Genomic DNA, 19146 nt, shown 5'->3' on the forward strand with positions numbered 1-19146 from the left:
CATGTAAACAATAATCTTGACGCTCTTATAAACCATCTTTGAAGGCTAAATTAGCACTAAGCTGTCTAAAAATGATTTTTAATACACAAACACTTTCCTATTTGAAAAATCCACAGGAGCCAAATGCGAAACTAAACTCCAAAACAATACCAAATTTCTTCACAAAAATACCAAACACATTCAAATTCAAAAAGGGAAAATCCATTAAAAACTGACAAAATAAAAAGCTATCAATCAACGGAAGAAGTAGAAAACAACTGACATATTCGAGTCTATGTACAGGCAATTTCCAAAGAAAATGGTGTTTTAAACCTGGTTATATACTAATCAAACCTTTCACATGTATGACAGATGTTTACAGTCATATTGATAAAATTGGATAAGCAACAGAAATAGACAACTCGACAAGTAAAACAAACTAAACTGCATTGTACTATAATATGAGTATTACAATTGTATATCTTATGTCATTGCAATTTATCTGCCATTTCCTCTTTATATTTACTTTATATAGTAAGAAATAGTAAAAGAGAGTATACACTATGAACAAAGATGAATTGAACTGAATTGTGTGTAGATATAAAAAGTTTGGTCTCCAAAATTAAATTTATTGTAAGTTAAGAAATAAAAAGCATTCCTGCAAATTGTCCTTGTTCTGTGTTTGTTCCCGTAGTACACATTGTTGAATTTTTCACTGTAACTGTGGCACCGTTTGCTGTAAAGGATGGTTTGCAATCCACTCCATAGTATGTTTTTACTTGTATGTCCTTTATCAGCAGAGTGTACAACTTGTTTGCTTCTATCAGTACTGGTCCAAACGTATATTTCTTGCTTATTGCAGCTTCTAATGGTAGGTTAAGACTCGACGAATAAACACTTATGTTCTTCTCGTTTAAAATCTCAAACTCAAACGACCGAAGAGTCGATGATATCTCTGCTGTTGGTCCAAAAATAATTACTCCATTTATCCGTATATTTTTATCCGACTCGAAACCAAGAGCATCTACACCACTTGCTGTCCAACCAGAACGACGAGCTGCATGCCGAGTAAAAGTATTTGTCACCCTTTTTGACAGTGGTACCCTTGTTTTTTCTACAAATAAATTACTTTTCTCACCATAGTGCGATCGGAAAACATTCACAATTTCTGGGAGAGTTAAGATACCTGTATGAGAAACATACTGAGAAAAATATTTTTTTTTCTACTAGGGGAAACCGAATTAGATATAAGAGATTACCTACAACGCTTCGTATATTTTCCGGATTTCTTTCTAAGTGTGCTGCTTCAATGCATTTGTCAGTCCAAGCCAAGAAGAACTTACAGATATCCGTCTCCGTACTTGATAAATAGTCGGACTGTATTATAACTTTTACACATTCTTTAGAGAGGTTGTTTGCATGGACAGATGCTAGACATGCGCTCGTGTTACTTTCGATAAACTGCAAACTTTCTCGTTGAAGCACTTCAAGATGGAATTGTGTAGCAGTTGAAAGGGCAACAACTGCATCGGAGGAACGTGCAGTCGTTTTTAAAAGATCAGAACACTTCTGTTTAACTCTTGATAAAATGTATTTTTCAGCTGCATACAATATATCTCTTACATTTTCCTTTGTTATCTCAATTTCGTCACTGTAAATGTATCTGTACAATAAAAAAGAAAATTATATTAAGTCAATAGATAAAGTAAATAAAAAAGAAAAGACAAAGTTGTGTTGTGAGTCCGAAGATTAAATATATAACCTCATATTCCCCTCATAACTTCGTCAGAATTATAGCAATGTTTTTTTACAATGTTGGGAGAGGTTAATCCCCCTTTTTCGACTGATTTTTATCATTAGCATGTACATGGACCCAGTATTAATGAGTATTGACTTAAGTAGGTAAAAATTATTTGTATACCGTTTTTTTTTTTTTTTTAATTTTTTAAATCACTTATTAATTTCTTCTTTAAATGTCAAGCATAAAAAACTTGTTTTTTTCTAAAGTAACGAAAATTTGATGAAATATATTATTTCCGATGAGTTGACACAAATTTAAAGCATTCTTATGTCAAAAAGAAATTTATAATATTCATATTAAAATCGACTTTTTTTAAAAACAAAATATAAAGATCTGTCCTATAAAAGAAATTGAGTAAATGACTAAATTTCGATCCATATATCTCTAAAAGTAAAATATAATGGTACATTGTGTATAAATTGAATATGTTAAATATAGTTCGTAGCATCAATTTTTCCCTCATAATTTCGTCACGATCTCTGTGGTGTAGATTAAAAAGAGTATTTTGAAACTGAGAAGTAACACTAGAACGCACATATTTAGTCTTATAGTTTAGAAGTAAGTCCCATCATTTCCATTTCCAACATTTTAATTCTATTTTTGGGGAGGGGCTATCTTTATAGTCATTGAGGAAAATCTGATGGTCTTGGCTATTATTTCTGTTGCAAAACCAAAATTAAGCTGGTACTTGCAACAAGTCGATGATCATACCCTTTGGACCGCCATAATTTGAAAACCTTATTGGTATATATATACAAGGTCATGGAGATTTTCAGACTGTTAATAACTAAATCCATCGGTTTTGCACTACTAGTAGTTAATTATTTTTACTTCATTGGCTTCATGACGGGTGCCAAATGTGGAGCGGAATCTCCAAAAAAAGAATCGACTAACGATTTTGGTTATGTTGATTATTTTGCTATTTAAAGTTTTTCTTCATCTATTACAATTATCGCAAATATAAAACATAATTCAAACAAACAAAAAACATATTTTTTCTGACGGTTATAGCCTATATAACATCTTTCTCAGTCGTTTTTGTTCATAAGTTTTCAAAACGTTTCAATAACTTACTTCAATACTAAATCGAATGTATTTCTATCAATATCAGGAACATTTATAGTGTTTGTCTCCGGCATTGACCCCTGGAACATTGTATGGAAAACCGGGCTGCGGCTACACAACATGTATCTATGTGCTTTGATGGGTTTGCAATCTTCACCAACAAGAAACGTCACATCACATAAAATTTCATTCTTCAGCATATACATCATACATTCGGGTAATGTTTTATTTTCCATCCATTCGGAAAGATCTTTGTTTTGAACAGCCATCTATCAAAAGACATTGTTTGTTTGATTGAATTATGTATTAAATGATTTAATTGATATTACTAATATAATATAGTTATAATATATTCATGCAGTACACTTATGTAAAAATAATTTGGAATTATTGATTTTGTGTCATTCTCTATCCTCGATCTTGTTGTGCAGTCTTCAATTCGTCTTCAACTTAGAAAGAGCAGTGTTTAGCCATATCAACTACATTACATTAAAATAACATAACAACATTTATTTTTTAAAACTGCACCTATGTAAAGTATATTCATTGTAAATAGATATTTATTTCAATGATGATTTCTTGAAAACAATATATTAATAGTATATTATTCTTGGGGAAAACTTTCTCAACGATTTGATAAAATAAAAAAATAAACATCTATATTAGCTTCAGTGTCCTTTAAACACCTGTCCTTGGTGACTCCTGCATTTTCATAATCATAGTATTAATTGTCCATATAGATAATAATAAATATGAAGCTGCTTCTGGTGCATGAACAACGAAAACATTAAAGTGTGAATATTGTTGTGTTTCATATGGTATGATCTTTTTCTGGTTTCTCATATTTTTATTTGGTTACTCATGTTACTTGTTTTCCAAAATTTTGAATTTTTTCACTATTTTGACATAAGCCAGAGTTTCACAAAATCATCTCAATATATACACAAAAATTGTTATTTCAATTCTAAGACGTCCATTGTCTATTAATCTATATCTAAAAATAAAAAAATTCCAATATTTATTCAATAACATTACCTTTAATTAAGATATAGCGAAGTAGTTCACAGCTTTTTAGAAAGCTCAAACTTGTAAAATAATTAAATTTCACAGATTAAGGGAAGTAACTGGAGTTATTTTCTTCATTGGTGAAAATTACAATAATAATTTTATAGAATAACATCAAATTAGCATTGTTTATAAACAAAATCGTAACATGCTCATAAAAAAAACACATTTACAATAGTATTCTTTAAAAGTTAAAACTGACTTACTAGTTAACCTTTTTTCTACTTTCAATTTCAAATCCTTATATATCCTAACAGTGACACGTGATCAACCACTAAAGATAAATATCACGTGATCAACACTAATAAACTGGAGGGCCCCGATTGTACTCGACCACTCTTGCACTGTCGATCACTGTCATTTTTTCGAAAAATCTATGTTAGATAATGAAAAGTAAATAAAGTAAAATGAAATAAATAAATATAAAAATAACGAAATTTAAATATTACATATTATTGCTAAAAGTCTTTCTATGGGACTTACTGAGGGAAAACATTTCCCAGTACCTTTCATATCATTTGAATTGTTTCGTGTTTTGATAAATACTAGTTTCGTGCTAAACACTCATTTACTGGCTATTCCCACAATATAAATTGCAAGTTTATTGTCCCAATTACTAATTCCGAAAGCGAATAAGTGTAACCAATTATGTTTTTTTGGAAAATACGAATAGCACTGCTAAAGTATTTGAGACAGAAAATTGGACATAAGATTAAGTAATAATTAATTAATAATTAATTAATTTCGTCTTTTGTTAAAAAAAATAGATAAGCCTAGGTATATACAATGATGAAATAGTTTATGATGATCAATGAAAGTATATATTAAAATAAGATGAAATAAGTCAATCAATCAATATAATTTGAAATTTGATATACATATATATTTTATATGACTTGCATTTAAAGTTCTGAAACTTCAATATTTTCAATAGAATTCTAATATATTTATCTAATCTTTGTCTATAAAAAGTAAAAACATTAGATTCCACTTAAGCTTCAATATACTCAAAACACATATCAATTTTAAAGTAACATACAGTATAACATGTATAATTAACTTCTAAAATGATAAAAAAAAAAAAAAAAAAAAAAACAGAGACGAGTAGTATACTAGTATTATGTCAATGAAAAGTAAAATCCCAAAAATACTGAACTCCGAGGAAAATTCAAAGCAGAAAGTCCCTAATCAAATGGCAAAATCAAAAGCTCAAACACATCAAACAAATGTGATTTATGTGCTCAAGTACACAACACACAAACTGCATTTTTTTTCTTTTTAACCAAATCTATGGCCTCTGTGTTTATATACATTTGAAACAGCTGTCTTCCTTTAGAACTTAAATATTAGCTTAATGTCCACCAACCTTCAATCTCATCTTCATTGGTCTTCGAACAAACCTATAGTGAAACAACCTCTTTGTATTGTCATTAGTGGGTGTTGAAACTTGTATTTACCACACAAACTGCAAATATTTTTATTTTTCACTAAATTTATAGTGAAACCTGTCGAAATCTGATATGAGGAAATCAGAGACCTGTCTAAGGTTGATTTTAAATGATATTGACTGATCGTATTTACCAGAAAAATCACTAATGTTCCCCCGGGAATGTTACTTGTTCCTTAGTGTATAATCTGTATCTCATTGTTATATGTAATATATTTGAATTTTATAAATACACATAAAACATCTAAACTTCAGGTCTGCTTTTATTTACATGACATTTATGAACGACCCAACTTGTTTTTAAATTTTTTTAATACGTTTTTCTTCGTTATTTTCTTTGTTTTTCATTTTATTTTTATCTTGATTTTTAGTAGGTCTGCTCAACATCATACTTAATGTTTCTATGCAATACTTCAGTTTTTGCTGTACATTTCACAGCACAACATATTGTTTCATCAGAAATGAATTAATTCAACATTCACAACTAATTATGCTTGTTCGAGGTCAGTAGTTATTGTTTAAATGGTCAGAATTTCATTTAGGAACTCGATAAGAGATCTTTAACAATGTTTAATAAATCCACAATTGTCATTTGTAGGTGTGGAAACTTGTATTTAATAGTGTTCTAAAGCATTTATCTCTTGACATGCATCCAGTGTTTCCATTGTAAAACCAAACTAAAAATATTATTAAATCCCTTTAAATACCTTCAGTCAATCAAAAATTTCTTTTCAAAAGCAATCGATCTTTGAGTAGAGCCTAGATAATTAAACAAGTGTCGCATAACAACAATTTCCGGAAAATCAATGTCAAAATGTGCTACCTTTTCAGTCTCGTTTTGAAGGTGAAAATGACACTCATATCCAAGGAAACAACAAACATAACCTTCATCATTATGCAAAACTAGCTGTATATCCGGGGGAATTAGAGAAATTCATATTCATATTTCTTCTTTGATTGCTGAAATAGAGATAATTACTTCAATATGGGTAAGATATTTTTAGCATTGCACTGAACACAAAAGGTGCAAAGAATTAGCAAGATATGTTTCTTCTTTAAAATTGTCGCGTATTCAACAGATTGTCTATATCAAAAAGCAATGCTGTTTTCTGCACTGCAAATACAAATATGACATTGCCTGTCATCACAAAAAATAGACGGTTTTCCTGATAGTTTTTCCTTGCAGAAAACCAAGCTAGCAAAAAATAACCATATGTATTTGGTTCAATATCAGTGATCTCTAAAGAATCAAAAGATTATCAAAAGTACCGAAAGCTGAACTCTTAGTTCAGTTCAGGTGGCCGAGCGCTGGGTGCAGTGTATGCGGATTGGAGCATGAATTCAAATCACAGCAAAGGAAGAACATTGTTGAGCTGATATTTAGAGTCACAAATAACATAATATGCATTTTAAGTCGTGTGTCACCTTCACTGGTGATCCAATGATAGGATCTGTCTTTTGATATGTTGTTATTTGTTGAGGCGATCTTTTATATATAACTATAACTATATTACAGGTTCGGGTAATTCTAAAATGAAAAAGACTTCTCAAAGCCACGGAACACAAACAACGATGGATTGGGATAATGTAAAATATGACGATTCATCAGCTTCTGATCATTGTACCAAAGTGGATACGTTTCCTTCTCAAAAGACACAAAGTAATTCACATAACGGTAATAGAGTACATTAATGTGTTTCAATGCAAACAAGAACGTGTATCCCTTGGTCATCTCTATTGAAAATTGTCATACTTGTACTTGGGGTAATTTATTCTACTCAAAATCTCTAATTTATTTATTGGATAATCACTAGAAGATTTAAAGATTTGTCAGATACCCCCTTTATAATGTAAAGGGTGTACAGTTTTTACGCTAATTCCATTTTGACTATTTCTCATAAGGTTCAAAAGATATATAATAAATGTAATGTTATATCTTATACTTCAAATAAGGTGTACATTTTAATAGTTTGTGAAGACATCTTATGTCGTGTAATATATATATATATATCTTAGGCCGTGTTCACACCAAACGGCGTGTACAGTAAACATGTTTACAATTGGTTTAATATAACGTACACTAGTTTCAGATTTAATTCGTTCACATTTATACACCTTGTTTAGTTACCTGTACATAAGATTTGTTCACACTTGTAAACTTTATGTCATTTAAATGTTAATTACGTAGAACCGAATTCAAATCTCGAACAACTTTTCTAGAAGTAAGGGAACGACCATTTGTCTTTAAAAAAAAAGGGGGATGGATTTTTACATAATTTGATTTGAAAAAAATAGGGTCATAGATACAGATGATTAGAATGAACAAAAATTCTGAATCCAACGTTTCCCAATACATTATAGTGTTGAATATTGAATTAGTACCATCGAAAATAAAAATATAAACTTTCGCGCGAAAATAAATTCGGACTCAGACACACACTCTTTTTTGAAGTGAAGTGGTTGCTCCTTTAAGAATGTCATTTTGGATGATTTGCAGTAGTTTAAAGATGTCTCGACTACGTATTTAAAAACGTAGGCTGCATCAGCGTGCTTACAGACAAAGAAAGAGAAATGCGATGTTAAGAATCATTACATTTCTTCTCTTTTCTGTTTGTTTCAAATGATATTTTTTCTCCAAGGAGTTTTTTTTTTGCACGGGAGGGGGTAACGTTTTTAATTTCTTATTGTATTTTAACGGATCTGAAATACTACACAAACAAACAATTAACCCGACCCGTTTTAGTGATGCATTTATGAGTGAATCGTTGTTTGAGTAAAGACCAGTGGCAAATATTTCTGTCAGTGTGTACGTCCAGTCGATTCGGGAAGACCTTTTCAAATGAATTATGTGTTCGGCAATGATGATGGATATGAGTCTTGATAAGGGGTTAATAAGGCTACGTAAAGTGTTTTTATAACAAACAAATATATCAAGTTTAGACAAATATTTCTGTAAAGAACTTTATTGATAAGTGTTATAAGTATCAATTTTATATAAAAATCGTTTCTTTATTATATATACATGGGGAAAGTACAGTTCTGAATGCCTAGTTTTGTGTACACTTAACCTACACAAGGCCTACATCGACTACCGACTGCATGTAGACAAAACATAATTTAAACTACACGTAAACATTGAGTTTTATCAATGGGAACGTAATTATGCTAAGTTTATGTGTGAGTTACACTAACATAACACCGAGTTTATGTCAATGTGAACACGGCCTTATTCTAGTTATGATATATTGTATTTAGGTATAAAAATAGCATGTTTAGTTTAAAAGGTATGTATAAGTATGATTTTACTGAAACATTTGATAAAGAATTTTTTTGGTACTTTCAGATGTTAACGTTCAAAAGGAAACGAAATCTCAAGATAGCGCAGGTAACATGCAGAGCCAAGTTGCAGTCATTTGTCAATACGAAATAAAGGGAATCAATGCAAATGATATTTTTAAATATATCGTCACGACATTTGGTGGAGGCTGCACCTTTGAAAAGTTTTGTATGCGGTGCAAGATATTTCCTGAGAAAGCCAATATTTCTCTGTGGTTTGAAAAGCATACTTCAAAATTTCGTCTGTATAAAGATATGGGCAAGATCATTTATATTTTTCCGTATCTTGAGAACACTAGTGTTTGCTTCCATTATAATAATGTTCATGGACCAGGGGTTTGCACAGAAGCAAATTGTTCGCATTTCCACATCTGCCGACGGTCAGTTAGAAATAACGCTTGTCCATATAAAAAGTGTACACTAGACCATGATTTTACAAACGAACACAATTTACAACTTAAAAAGCAACTTGAAATGAATGATTTACAAGATACTCCCATGAAAAAGGTTTTAAATGGTCGCTATCCTGCTATTTGCCAGAAATATTATTCTGGACAAGGGCATTGCAAACTAGGTGTGAAATGTCCTTACTTGCATTTATGCGGATTATACAAATTTGGAAAATGCAAAGATCCTTGTACACAAAACTTGAGTCATAATCTGAAAACTGAACATAATGGATGGGTGCTTGACGCGTTCGAAATGCGTCACTGGCCGGAGGAAAATATAATGAAAAAAGTGTATGTTCCATCAAAGACAAGTCAAGATTCTTATAGTTGCAGTTCCAATACAGAGGTTTTCGATTCAGATGACGATGACCTTCAAAATGGAAGTGATTTTGTAGAATAAATGATTGACATTTAAATGGTTAATCGGATTCTCAGAAATGTAAAAAAAAAGTGGCAATTACATTGATGATAGATCTGTAAAAGTCAATGAAAATGTCAACATTTATTTTATAAAAAGTAAATGAATATAATGTGTTTAGACAATAAAGATGAAGTGTGTAAAATAATTCAACATAACTGCTTGTTATTATTTCTGGCTAGGTACATACCGGAAGCTTGTAGGATTTGTATAACGCACTGCTGAAATTAAAAAAGAACGCCCCTATTCAAATGGCAAAATCAAAAGCTGAAACACATCAAACGAATAGATAACTGTAATATTCCTGACATGGAACAGGCATTATCTTATGTAGAAAACGGTGGATTAAAGTATAGAAACACGAATATCAACGTGCAAATCTTCATTAATATATCGTTATGAATTTGATAATCAAAAGGGTATAATGCAATGTCTATTTTCATTTCTCTTTACTCAAAATATATAAAGCATCCATACTAAGCCAATCAAAAAGGTGCAATATTTTACTGTCATAGCGTGTAGTGGTTAGTCCTATAAATATATTTTTTTACAATAACTATGAAACATGATTTAAAAAGGAAAAGCATATTAGGAATAAAAATTAAGGAATCAAACGATATTAAATTCGCAAAACACCATGGTTTTACTTTCCTTCCAAATTCGACTAATTTCAGATGATAAAACTAAAAATGAATGTTTTTTTTTAAATTTAAATAGCTTTCAGTATTTACATTTTTTGGACGGTTGAATTGTCGTGTTATTAATATGTGTTAATATGCAATCATGCAGCTGTTTATCTATAGATATTAACTCTTGCCTTTATATTTAAACTTCCACTTCTAGTGACCTTGTAACCTACTTCACGGAAATCTTTTTTTTTAAAAGCAAATAAAGTGCTTTTCATAGTGAAATAAAGTATGTCATGATTTTCTGAAAATCAACACGAAATGTAAAACCGATATATATTTATGTCAATCTTTACAGTCTGAAGCGTGTCATTCACTGATTGAATTAGAATGAACAAGATTGTTGTTAATATATATACAACACACGGTGGGTATGGTTGTCCTGCGAGAGAATGTTCTGTGCTGGTGATTCGGTCCTGACGGGTGCTGGTGATCAATGAAAAAATGTAAACCAAGACGAAAATGATGATTTTTGACGTTTTCACTCATAAAAAATAGAAGAAAACAGTTGAGATTTTTCAATTTTGTTTCTTATGGGTTCATATGTAAACCATTAAAAAGTTGACCCTCTAAACTGTTTCAGTAAGCGTAACACAAAAATGCTCATTTTCAGAAAATCTCGAACTGAAAAAATAAAACAAAAATGCTCATAGAGTCCGCTTTCTATACCGCAATCCACACGACAAAACTATTTTGTGAAAAAACATTGCAATTTATTAAAATTTAGCATTTTTTCATTTTATTTATGTCCTGATACTGTGCTGGTGGGTCCTGTCATTGTGCTGGTGGGTCCTGATACGGTGCTGGTGATTTTGGATAAGAAGTTGCTCATATTTGAAACAAATGTTACAAAATCAATAAAGTTGGGCAGATAATTATTGTCAATAGGATCTATGACTCCTATTTTAGCTCTTGTGCATCCATTTGGTTGTTTAATATGTGTTTTCAAATGATCGTTACTTGTATTACACAATTACATAACAAGGCAACCTCTTTCGTCCAATATCAGATAACAATATATACTATCTGAAATAAAAATAGTTTTATTAAGATATTAAATGCCCCTTACATTGATTCTTCAACAATGATCAAAGCCCATGCTGCATAGACATGTTTGTTAGCGCTCTGCATACCCCTCCCCACTTACTCAACCCCCCCCCCCCCCCATTTCCTCCTTCATTGTTACAGTGGTGTGGCAACACAACAATTTATCACAAAAATAATTACACAAAGACACACATTATTGAACAACAAATGCTCACAGGTACTGAAAGCTAGTTCAAAGCCGTATTTTCAACTAATAGATAAACCATGTTCTTATATGCAAAAATTCCAATCGTGTCGATTAAAAAAGTCTCAAAACTTAAGTTCACATTTTAATGTTTGATTAAGCAGAACTTTAATTAAAAGTGTGCAGTGAATCTTGTGCTCACAATAGTTATTGTCATAATTATGTTTACATAAGACTTATAAAGGAATTAAGAAGGTACCAAGAAATATTTTACAGTTCAATTTAATTATCATGAATGGAAGGAAATGGTACGGAAGTTTACATAGGACAAAAAAAAATTGATAGTATTTTTTGGCGAAAGACTTAAACGCTTCTTTGCATTATATAGTAAAACTCTTCTTTAAAAGCATGCAAAAAATAACTTTGATTGACTTGCTTGCTATGTTTGCTCCAAGGATATTTTCAAACAATAGGTAGGCGGAGTTTCAATACATACTGGGATTTGATTGGACAAATACAAACTGACAGGAATTGAAGTTAATGTTTATTGTCCAAACAAATTCTAGTATATAGTAAACATACTACTTACCTGTCGTTTACAACCATCCAAACAATCATAGCAAGCAATTTAATCAAGGTTTGCTTTGCATGTATTTATAGAAGAGCTGTAAATTCTAAAAAAAAATCTTGTTGTCGTAGATGGTTAAACCCTCAACAAAATATCATTAACTTTGTTGGAACGAATAAAGGTTTTAAATCAAATTTTCGTGGACTTTTTAGCTCCACCCTGACGAGGCATGTTAGCTGTTCGTATGCTGTTGCACCTGACGCACTGAAACTTTCACATTTCCATCTTCTTTTCTGAAATATTTTACCCAGCTCATACTTGACAGGATTGTTATTCTAGTAAAAGGTGTAACCAATGAATTGAACACAAGTTAAGAATTCCACAATACCATATAATTCATTTTATGTGTCAATTTGTTCAAAAAAAACGGAAAGAAGAGAGTTTTTTAATGTCATGGTTATCTGTCACTATCTAGATATATGCTTAGCATTTATTTCAGATGACATGGACTCCTCACCCAGGTGACCCTGCTGCCTTTCATAACTTTATCCGTATACAATTATTTTAAAATAGATAACCAAAGGCTGCAACTCGTATTTTTGTATTTAAATAATTCGTTGTAACGAGAATATTTGTGGTGAATGGAAACTGTGAGGGTCAAAATCTTAAATTGCTTATAAATGTTGCTGGACCCAGTTTCGTTATCTGATCTGAATTTTCTAAAATGTGCAAGGTAGATAGACATTTTGATTTTTTTTACTCGGTAAGTTTGCCCCAATCGCTTGAACTTTTGCAATTTTTACAGCCAATTTCAATGAGTGTGTAGACACTGGATTACTTAGGTTATCTTTGCTGAACAGAAAAGTCGTTGTAAGTTATGTAAACTACCCTACTTTAAGAGTAGACTAGTCCGACAAATGACACACCTTTCTGTCTGTAGGACCAGGCTACTTCGAAAGGAGGGTACTTTACCTTACCTAACAATGACCTCACGGTTTACCTAACAAGCTATTTTGGAATTTTGAAATGAAAAAGCTAAGAAATCTTAGTTTTGTTTGTGTGTACTAGGTTTTCGAAAAAAAATACCTGATAACCCTTCAGACAAAAAAAATGTTGAAAATATCTTACAGATACAGCAAGTGATTCTTAATAGCTATAAGATACATTTTTCTTTTAAAATACAACTTTTAAATCTTACGGGAAACTATTCCAAGCTTAAAACTTTCACTGTAACCTCGCATTAACTTATCTCCCCATCCCCCCCCCCCCCCACCCGAAAAAAAAACCCAAAACAAGCAAACCCGCAATACTATTGTCATTCTTATATATATAGTCAGCACTCAATTGTTCACAAACAAATGTGTTTAAAGCTGCTAAAGACATATGATTCAAACGCTCAGTAAGTCCTTTGTTCTATATTTTTGCTCTCCATTTTTATGCAAAACCTTTTACATTTTTATTTTATCGGTTATTGTTGAAGGTCGTACGATGACGTATGATTGTTAACACATACTTTCTTTGGTTTCTTATGGAAATTTTTCCATTGACAACAAACATACCACATCATCTGCATTATATAAGTATTGTATAAATTACAACGTATTTTGGTAATCTTGCAAAATAATCGTAATCCCGAAAATCGTTAACATATTTTCTTATCTTAAAAGGGGCAAGAAGGGTTCCATCAACAGGCCAATAATTAAAATTACAGTTAATTTAAAACAAAAAAAAAAAAAAAAAAAAATAGGTGTATTTTTTCTCTCATAATAACAGTAAACAGATTCACAACAATGTCAATTTCAAGAAAGCAGACAACAGTTAATTAGTCAATAACAATGCAGCATCAATGATCTTGAATATATGCTTCTTTTAACTAAAATATAAAGGCACAGAACCAGGACATTAGAGCACAGTACCAGGACCGTTTTTCTTATCACCAGCACAGCGTCAGGTCAATTCCGTTTAACGAACTTGTACGACTTTTGCAATATAATATTGTTGTAATATACTTTGCATAGTACTTATGACGCATCAGAGAAAAATTAAGCAACAAAACAGTCGTTTTATTGCCGTTCTGATACAATGTAAACAAACCCACCAGCACAGAATCAGGACCCACCAGCACCTGACAGGACCAAATCACCAGCACAGTACGTTCTCTCGCAGGACAACCATACCCACCGTGCAACAGGTAAAATAAATTTCAAGAAAAGTTAAATAGTAATTTTCAATGTGAGAACTAAAACACACTAAAATATATGCTGCCAAGAATAAAAGAAAAATTGCTACATTAAACACTCACGACCGGTCGATTGGTCATTTTTGTTTCAAATTTTGCATGTACTAGTATTTTTAAAATTTGTGATATGTTCCACTTGAACTGAAAATCAAAAACAATTATCCATTCATCCTGCAACTATGACATGATTGATACTGGAAACCAATCGATCAGTTAAGATTTAATTGACCCTATATCAGATTGATTTATTATTATGGTTGACTGCTTATAGTTGTCCATAGAAAACTAAACAATAAACAAAACGAATGCCACTAAAAACTAGGGGTGATCTCAGGTGCTACGGAAGGGTAAGCAGATCCTGCTCCACATGTGGGACCCGTCGTGTTGCTTATGAAATAACATATCCGGTAAGTGGTCTAATTAGGTAGGTCATATTTATGAAAGGAAAGGGGACTGTAGTTACTACGTAAGGAACATATCCGATATCATTTGTGAAACGGTTATTCCATAACGGTCAACCAAGATGGAGTCCGTAAAATTTACGAAGAGATTATTTCAACTTCACCATTTGGAACTCTTGATTTAATTACTTCCATGTGAGCAACAACCCTCTATCAAAAAATTATAATAGGAAATGCAAGCACGGGAATATCGTATCAATTGGGAGATATATACACCGTATGCCGGTGCTGCTGGAATATTGCTACTTAGAAATGGAAAGTTCAGAATTGGAAAGCTGAAATCATATCTTTTGTCGTAAAGTTTTGTTTTCAATCGACCCTCATTGTCAGTTTCTAGATGTAAGTCGAGATAAGAGGCCGACTTAACTGTATCTGTTGTATCCTTTATCTCTAGTTCAATTGGATAGATGCATTCGACATAGTCACCAAATTTTGAATTATTTAGTGAAAGAACATCATCTTTATAGCGGAAAGTAGAGTTAAAGGATATTGCTAACTTCTTATCTTTCTTCCTAAGAAGTTCCTATATGAAGTCAGCCTCATACTAATAAAGAAACAAGTCGGCAAATAGAGGGGCACAACTCGTTCCCATTGGAATGCCGATAGTCTATTGAAAAACACGTCTTCCGAACGGCAAAAATATGTTTTCAATCAAGAAACCAAGCATCTTGATAATGTCAGTTTCAGAGAATGTTTTGTTTGAATCAGAGTGATCCTTTACAAAGTAGGATTTATCCCTTCCTGAGACAAGATACTTGTATCTTCGTTGGGCATTCCTGTTTATGAAAGAAAGCAATACCAACTCTTTCAATTTGTCTTTTAGTTTGGAATTTTGCATATTTGTATAAAGTATAGAAAAGTCAAATATGTTAATATTATTACAAGATGAAAGAGAGTTAGATTGTATATACTCTAAAAAGTCTTTTGAATTCATAAGTATCCACATCTGATTCACGCCACCTCTAGAATAGGCAGTTTCACAATAACTTTGAAGCCCGTCTTTTATTGCTGATAAAATAGATGTTAATAATTTAGAAAGAGGTTTTGTGGAGCACTTTGAAGACCTAGCAATATACCGTTGTTTGTAAGGACACTTATGCAGTTTTGGTATCCAATACAGTGATGGAAGATTCAGTTCATCATCTTTGGTTGAAATTTCAAAGGCACATAGAACAGGCCTATGATAATCCAGGAATTCCTCTTTGGTAAGTGTCGTAGGGGTATATGTTGGGGTTCTAAGTGAATTGACAATACCTAATTCGTGTTTTTTTCCATTTGTATTAGTGCTGGGACAGTAGTTTAGTAACTGTACACCAGGTACTTCAATTCTTTGATTTGAAATAATTACACTTATAATCTTTTTTCTTAATATTGACATTATTCTGAGATTTTGAAAAGTATATAAAAGTTTTGATCGCAAAATTCGTCTACAAAAGACATGATAATCATTGACACTCGAATAGGTAAAGTTAGCAGGCCAAATATAGTGTCAAATGGAAAAGCATAAACGGCTGTACAAATCGACAGGTACAGTTTGATAATTAATTCGATCTAACATTGTTAGGTTGATGTTTAGACGAGTTGTATATACATAATGTACACAGCCATGTATAACTATCACTGCTGGTAATCCGATGGATAAATCTGTTGTAGAGTTGTCACTGGCTCAGACGTACTTATAAATATAATTATTTTCTGTGACTGTATCTAACATTAATTTGTAGAATCCTTTAATATAAATAATTTAGCTGGTCTGTATGAATAACATTTGCATGCCTTTGAAAACAAAACTTTACGACAAAAGAGATGATTTCATCTTTCCAATTGTGAACTTCCTATTTCTAAGAAGCAACATTCCAGCAGCACCTGCATACAGGGTATATATCTCCCAATTGATACAATATTCCCGTGCTTGCATTTCCTATCATGATTTTCTTGATAGAGGGTTGTTGCTCACAAGGAAGCTATGAACCCAAGAGTTCCAAATGGTGAAGTTGAAATCATCCCTTCGTCAATTTTACGGACGACATCACGAGTTGGTTGACAGTTATGCGTTTCACAAATGATATCGGATATGTCCCTCACATCGTAACTACAATCCCCTTCCCTTTCATGAATGTGACCTACCGAATAATTGACCGGATTTGTTATCACATAAGCAACACGACGGGTGCCACATGTGGAACAAGATCTGCTTACCCTTCCGGAGCACCTGTCATCACCCCTAGTTTTTTGGTGGGGTTCGTGTTGTTTATTCTTTAGTTTTCTATGTTGTGTCATGTGTGCTGTTGTTTGTTTGTCTTTTTCTTTTTTAGCCATGGCGTTGTCAGTTTGTTTTAGATTTATGAGTTTGACTGTCCCTTTGGTATCTTTCTTCCCTCTTTTATATATCATGTACTGTAGTACGACGCTAGATTAAAACTGACGTGGAAAGATAAAACCCGGCCCCCGAAAGCTTCATTTTAATGAAGCCCAAGTGTTCGTTTGATCTAGCCGGACGGCTACAGTGCAGGCGTCGAATTCCGGCGAGGGAAGAACAAAAAAAATGCAAAATCAAATTTATAGATCTAACATTGTTGGGTTGATGTTTAGACGAGTTATATAGCCCAGGTGGTCGTGTGGTCTAGCGGGACGGCTGCAGTGCAGGCGATTTGGTGTCACGATATCACAGTAGCATGGGTTCGAATCCCGGCGAGGGAAGAACCAAAAATTTGCGAAAGCAAATTTACAGATCTAACATTGTTGGGTTGATGTTTAGACGAGTTGTATATACATTATGTACACAGCCATGTATCACCATCATTGATGGCGATCCTATGGATACATCTGTTGTAGGGTTGTCACTGACTCAGACGTACTTATATATATATATATATATATATATATATGACCATCCAATAATATAACAGACTAACAATCAGTATGAATAAAAGAAAACTTAGTCATGTCTATAAATCGAGTGATTGAGATTTCTGAAATTTTAATGTTTAGGCAAAAGTGGTAAATTTCGTTATATTGCATGAACAACAGTTGATGCAATTGAATATTTCTTAAAAAAATACTTTTGCTGAACAATTAATAAGGTCAAGCCTTTTTTTGTGAGAGAGGTAATATTCAATCTCTTTTTATATTTTTAAACATCTCCAAAACACATCTTTTTTTCATGTTATGTTTGGGTTTTATCAGGTAAACTTGTGTATACTACAATAAGTTTATTATAGTTTTATTTTGGTATCTCGAATTACATCTATGTGTTTTTAAAAGGTTTTAACACACACATTTCGCAGGTAAGGCAGAATTTTTATCAAGTTAGTTTGTGTAAATTTAAATCAGTTCATTATATGAAATTCTATCTTAGTAACTTTAATAAATAATTAACTAATTAAAATTTTGAAAAAATGTTGATAATATGGAATTTAAAAAACAAGTTTTGCTTATCTTTTTTATATTTAATTGAATCACTGGATTTTTGCTACATCACAGTGAGCTCAATTCAAATCGCTTCCATTGGAAGACAGCTTTTGTAAATTACAACTGGTTCTTAGTGAGGCATTAGCTGTTAAATTCACGTTCACCGATTTTACTGAAATTATCATATATGATTTATGATATAGTAAAAGTATTTTCAAATTTCAAAAACATTCTTCATTAACACAATTTAGAATGCATAGACAACATTATATGTATTTGCATGTTGTGTATATTTTAGTCCCAATATCATCTAATTAATTGACCTACGAAGATTTATGATGGTCAAAAAACCTGAATCAAACACGAAAACAGATTCAAAGAAAACGAACACCTTCTAGATTTGTTTGATTTCATATTGTAGACTAACAAATATGTAAATCATCGATTCTTTCTGTATTAGAAGGATTTTGTTTGTAGCTCGTATCACTAAACCAAATAGTTCAGCCTCGTTTCACTTTCACTGTTGACATTTTTTTGATAGCTGAATACGCCTGAATAGGCAGAAGTCATCTCTAGCTAAAGGGATATAATTGATATCCCATGAATACTGGTTCAATAAGGTTAAGGTATTGACGCGCAAGTCCATAATACTGATGAGATGTTTTTGAGCTTACTGTGACAAATGTGGGTCAAAATGACAGTTTATAATGAAAAAGACGAGAGTTTCCGCTTTTATTTATATTTGAAAACAGAAAGAATTCGATTAATAATTTTGTCTAAATTTTAGCTATAAGTCTTCATGTCTTTTATACCTATTTTTTTTTTTAATGGTTTATATTGACATGATAGATATTCATTCCTTTGCTTAATGGTCTGACAATTATGCCTAGTGCAACATACAATTAAATGACGTTATCTAATTTACATTATCAAATAAACATGATAAACGAAAATACTTGGACAGATTGATAATAATTGGAATCAAGAGTT

The 19146-nt window shown here is 31.9% G+C and overlaps 1 protein-coding gene and 1 pseudogene across 2 annotated transcripts; one reads left to right on the top strand and one right to left on the bottom strand.

Annotated features, from left to right (window-relative positions):
* Positions 1–487: 487 nt before the first annotated feature.
* LOC139501059 (BTB/POZ domain-containing protein 6-like) lies at positions 488–4183 on the bottom strand (annotated as a pseudogene).
* Positions 4184–6294: 2111 nt separating this feature from the next.
* LOC139501060 (uncharacterized) lies at positions 6295–9708 on the top strand. 2 transcript variants are annotated; one of them, XM_071290026.1, is made up of 3 exons: positions 6295–6346; positions 6874–7032; positions 8701–9708. In XM_071290026.1, the coding sequence occupies exons 1-3, from the start codon at positions 6343–6345 to the stop codon at positions 9540–9542; spliced, it is 1005 nt and encodes a 334-aa protein (XP_071146127.1). In that variant the 5' UTR covers positions 6295–6342; the 3' UTR covers positions 9543–9708. The 2 variants fall into 2 exon arrangements, with proteins under 2 accessions (XP_071146127.1, XP_071146128.1); XM_071290027.1 differs by having other exon boundaries at positions 6874–7017.
* The last annotated feature ends 9438 nt before the right edge of the window (positions 9709–19146 follow it).

This window comes from Mytilus edulis, chromosome 13, assembly GCF_963676685.1.
Source record: "Mytilus edulis chromosome 13, xbMytEdul2.2, whole genome shotgun sequence".
NCBI lineage: Eukaryota > Metazoa > Mollusca > Bivalvia > Mytilida > Mytilidae > Mytilus > Mytilus edulis.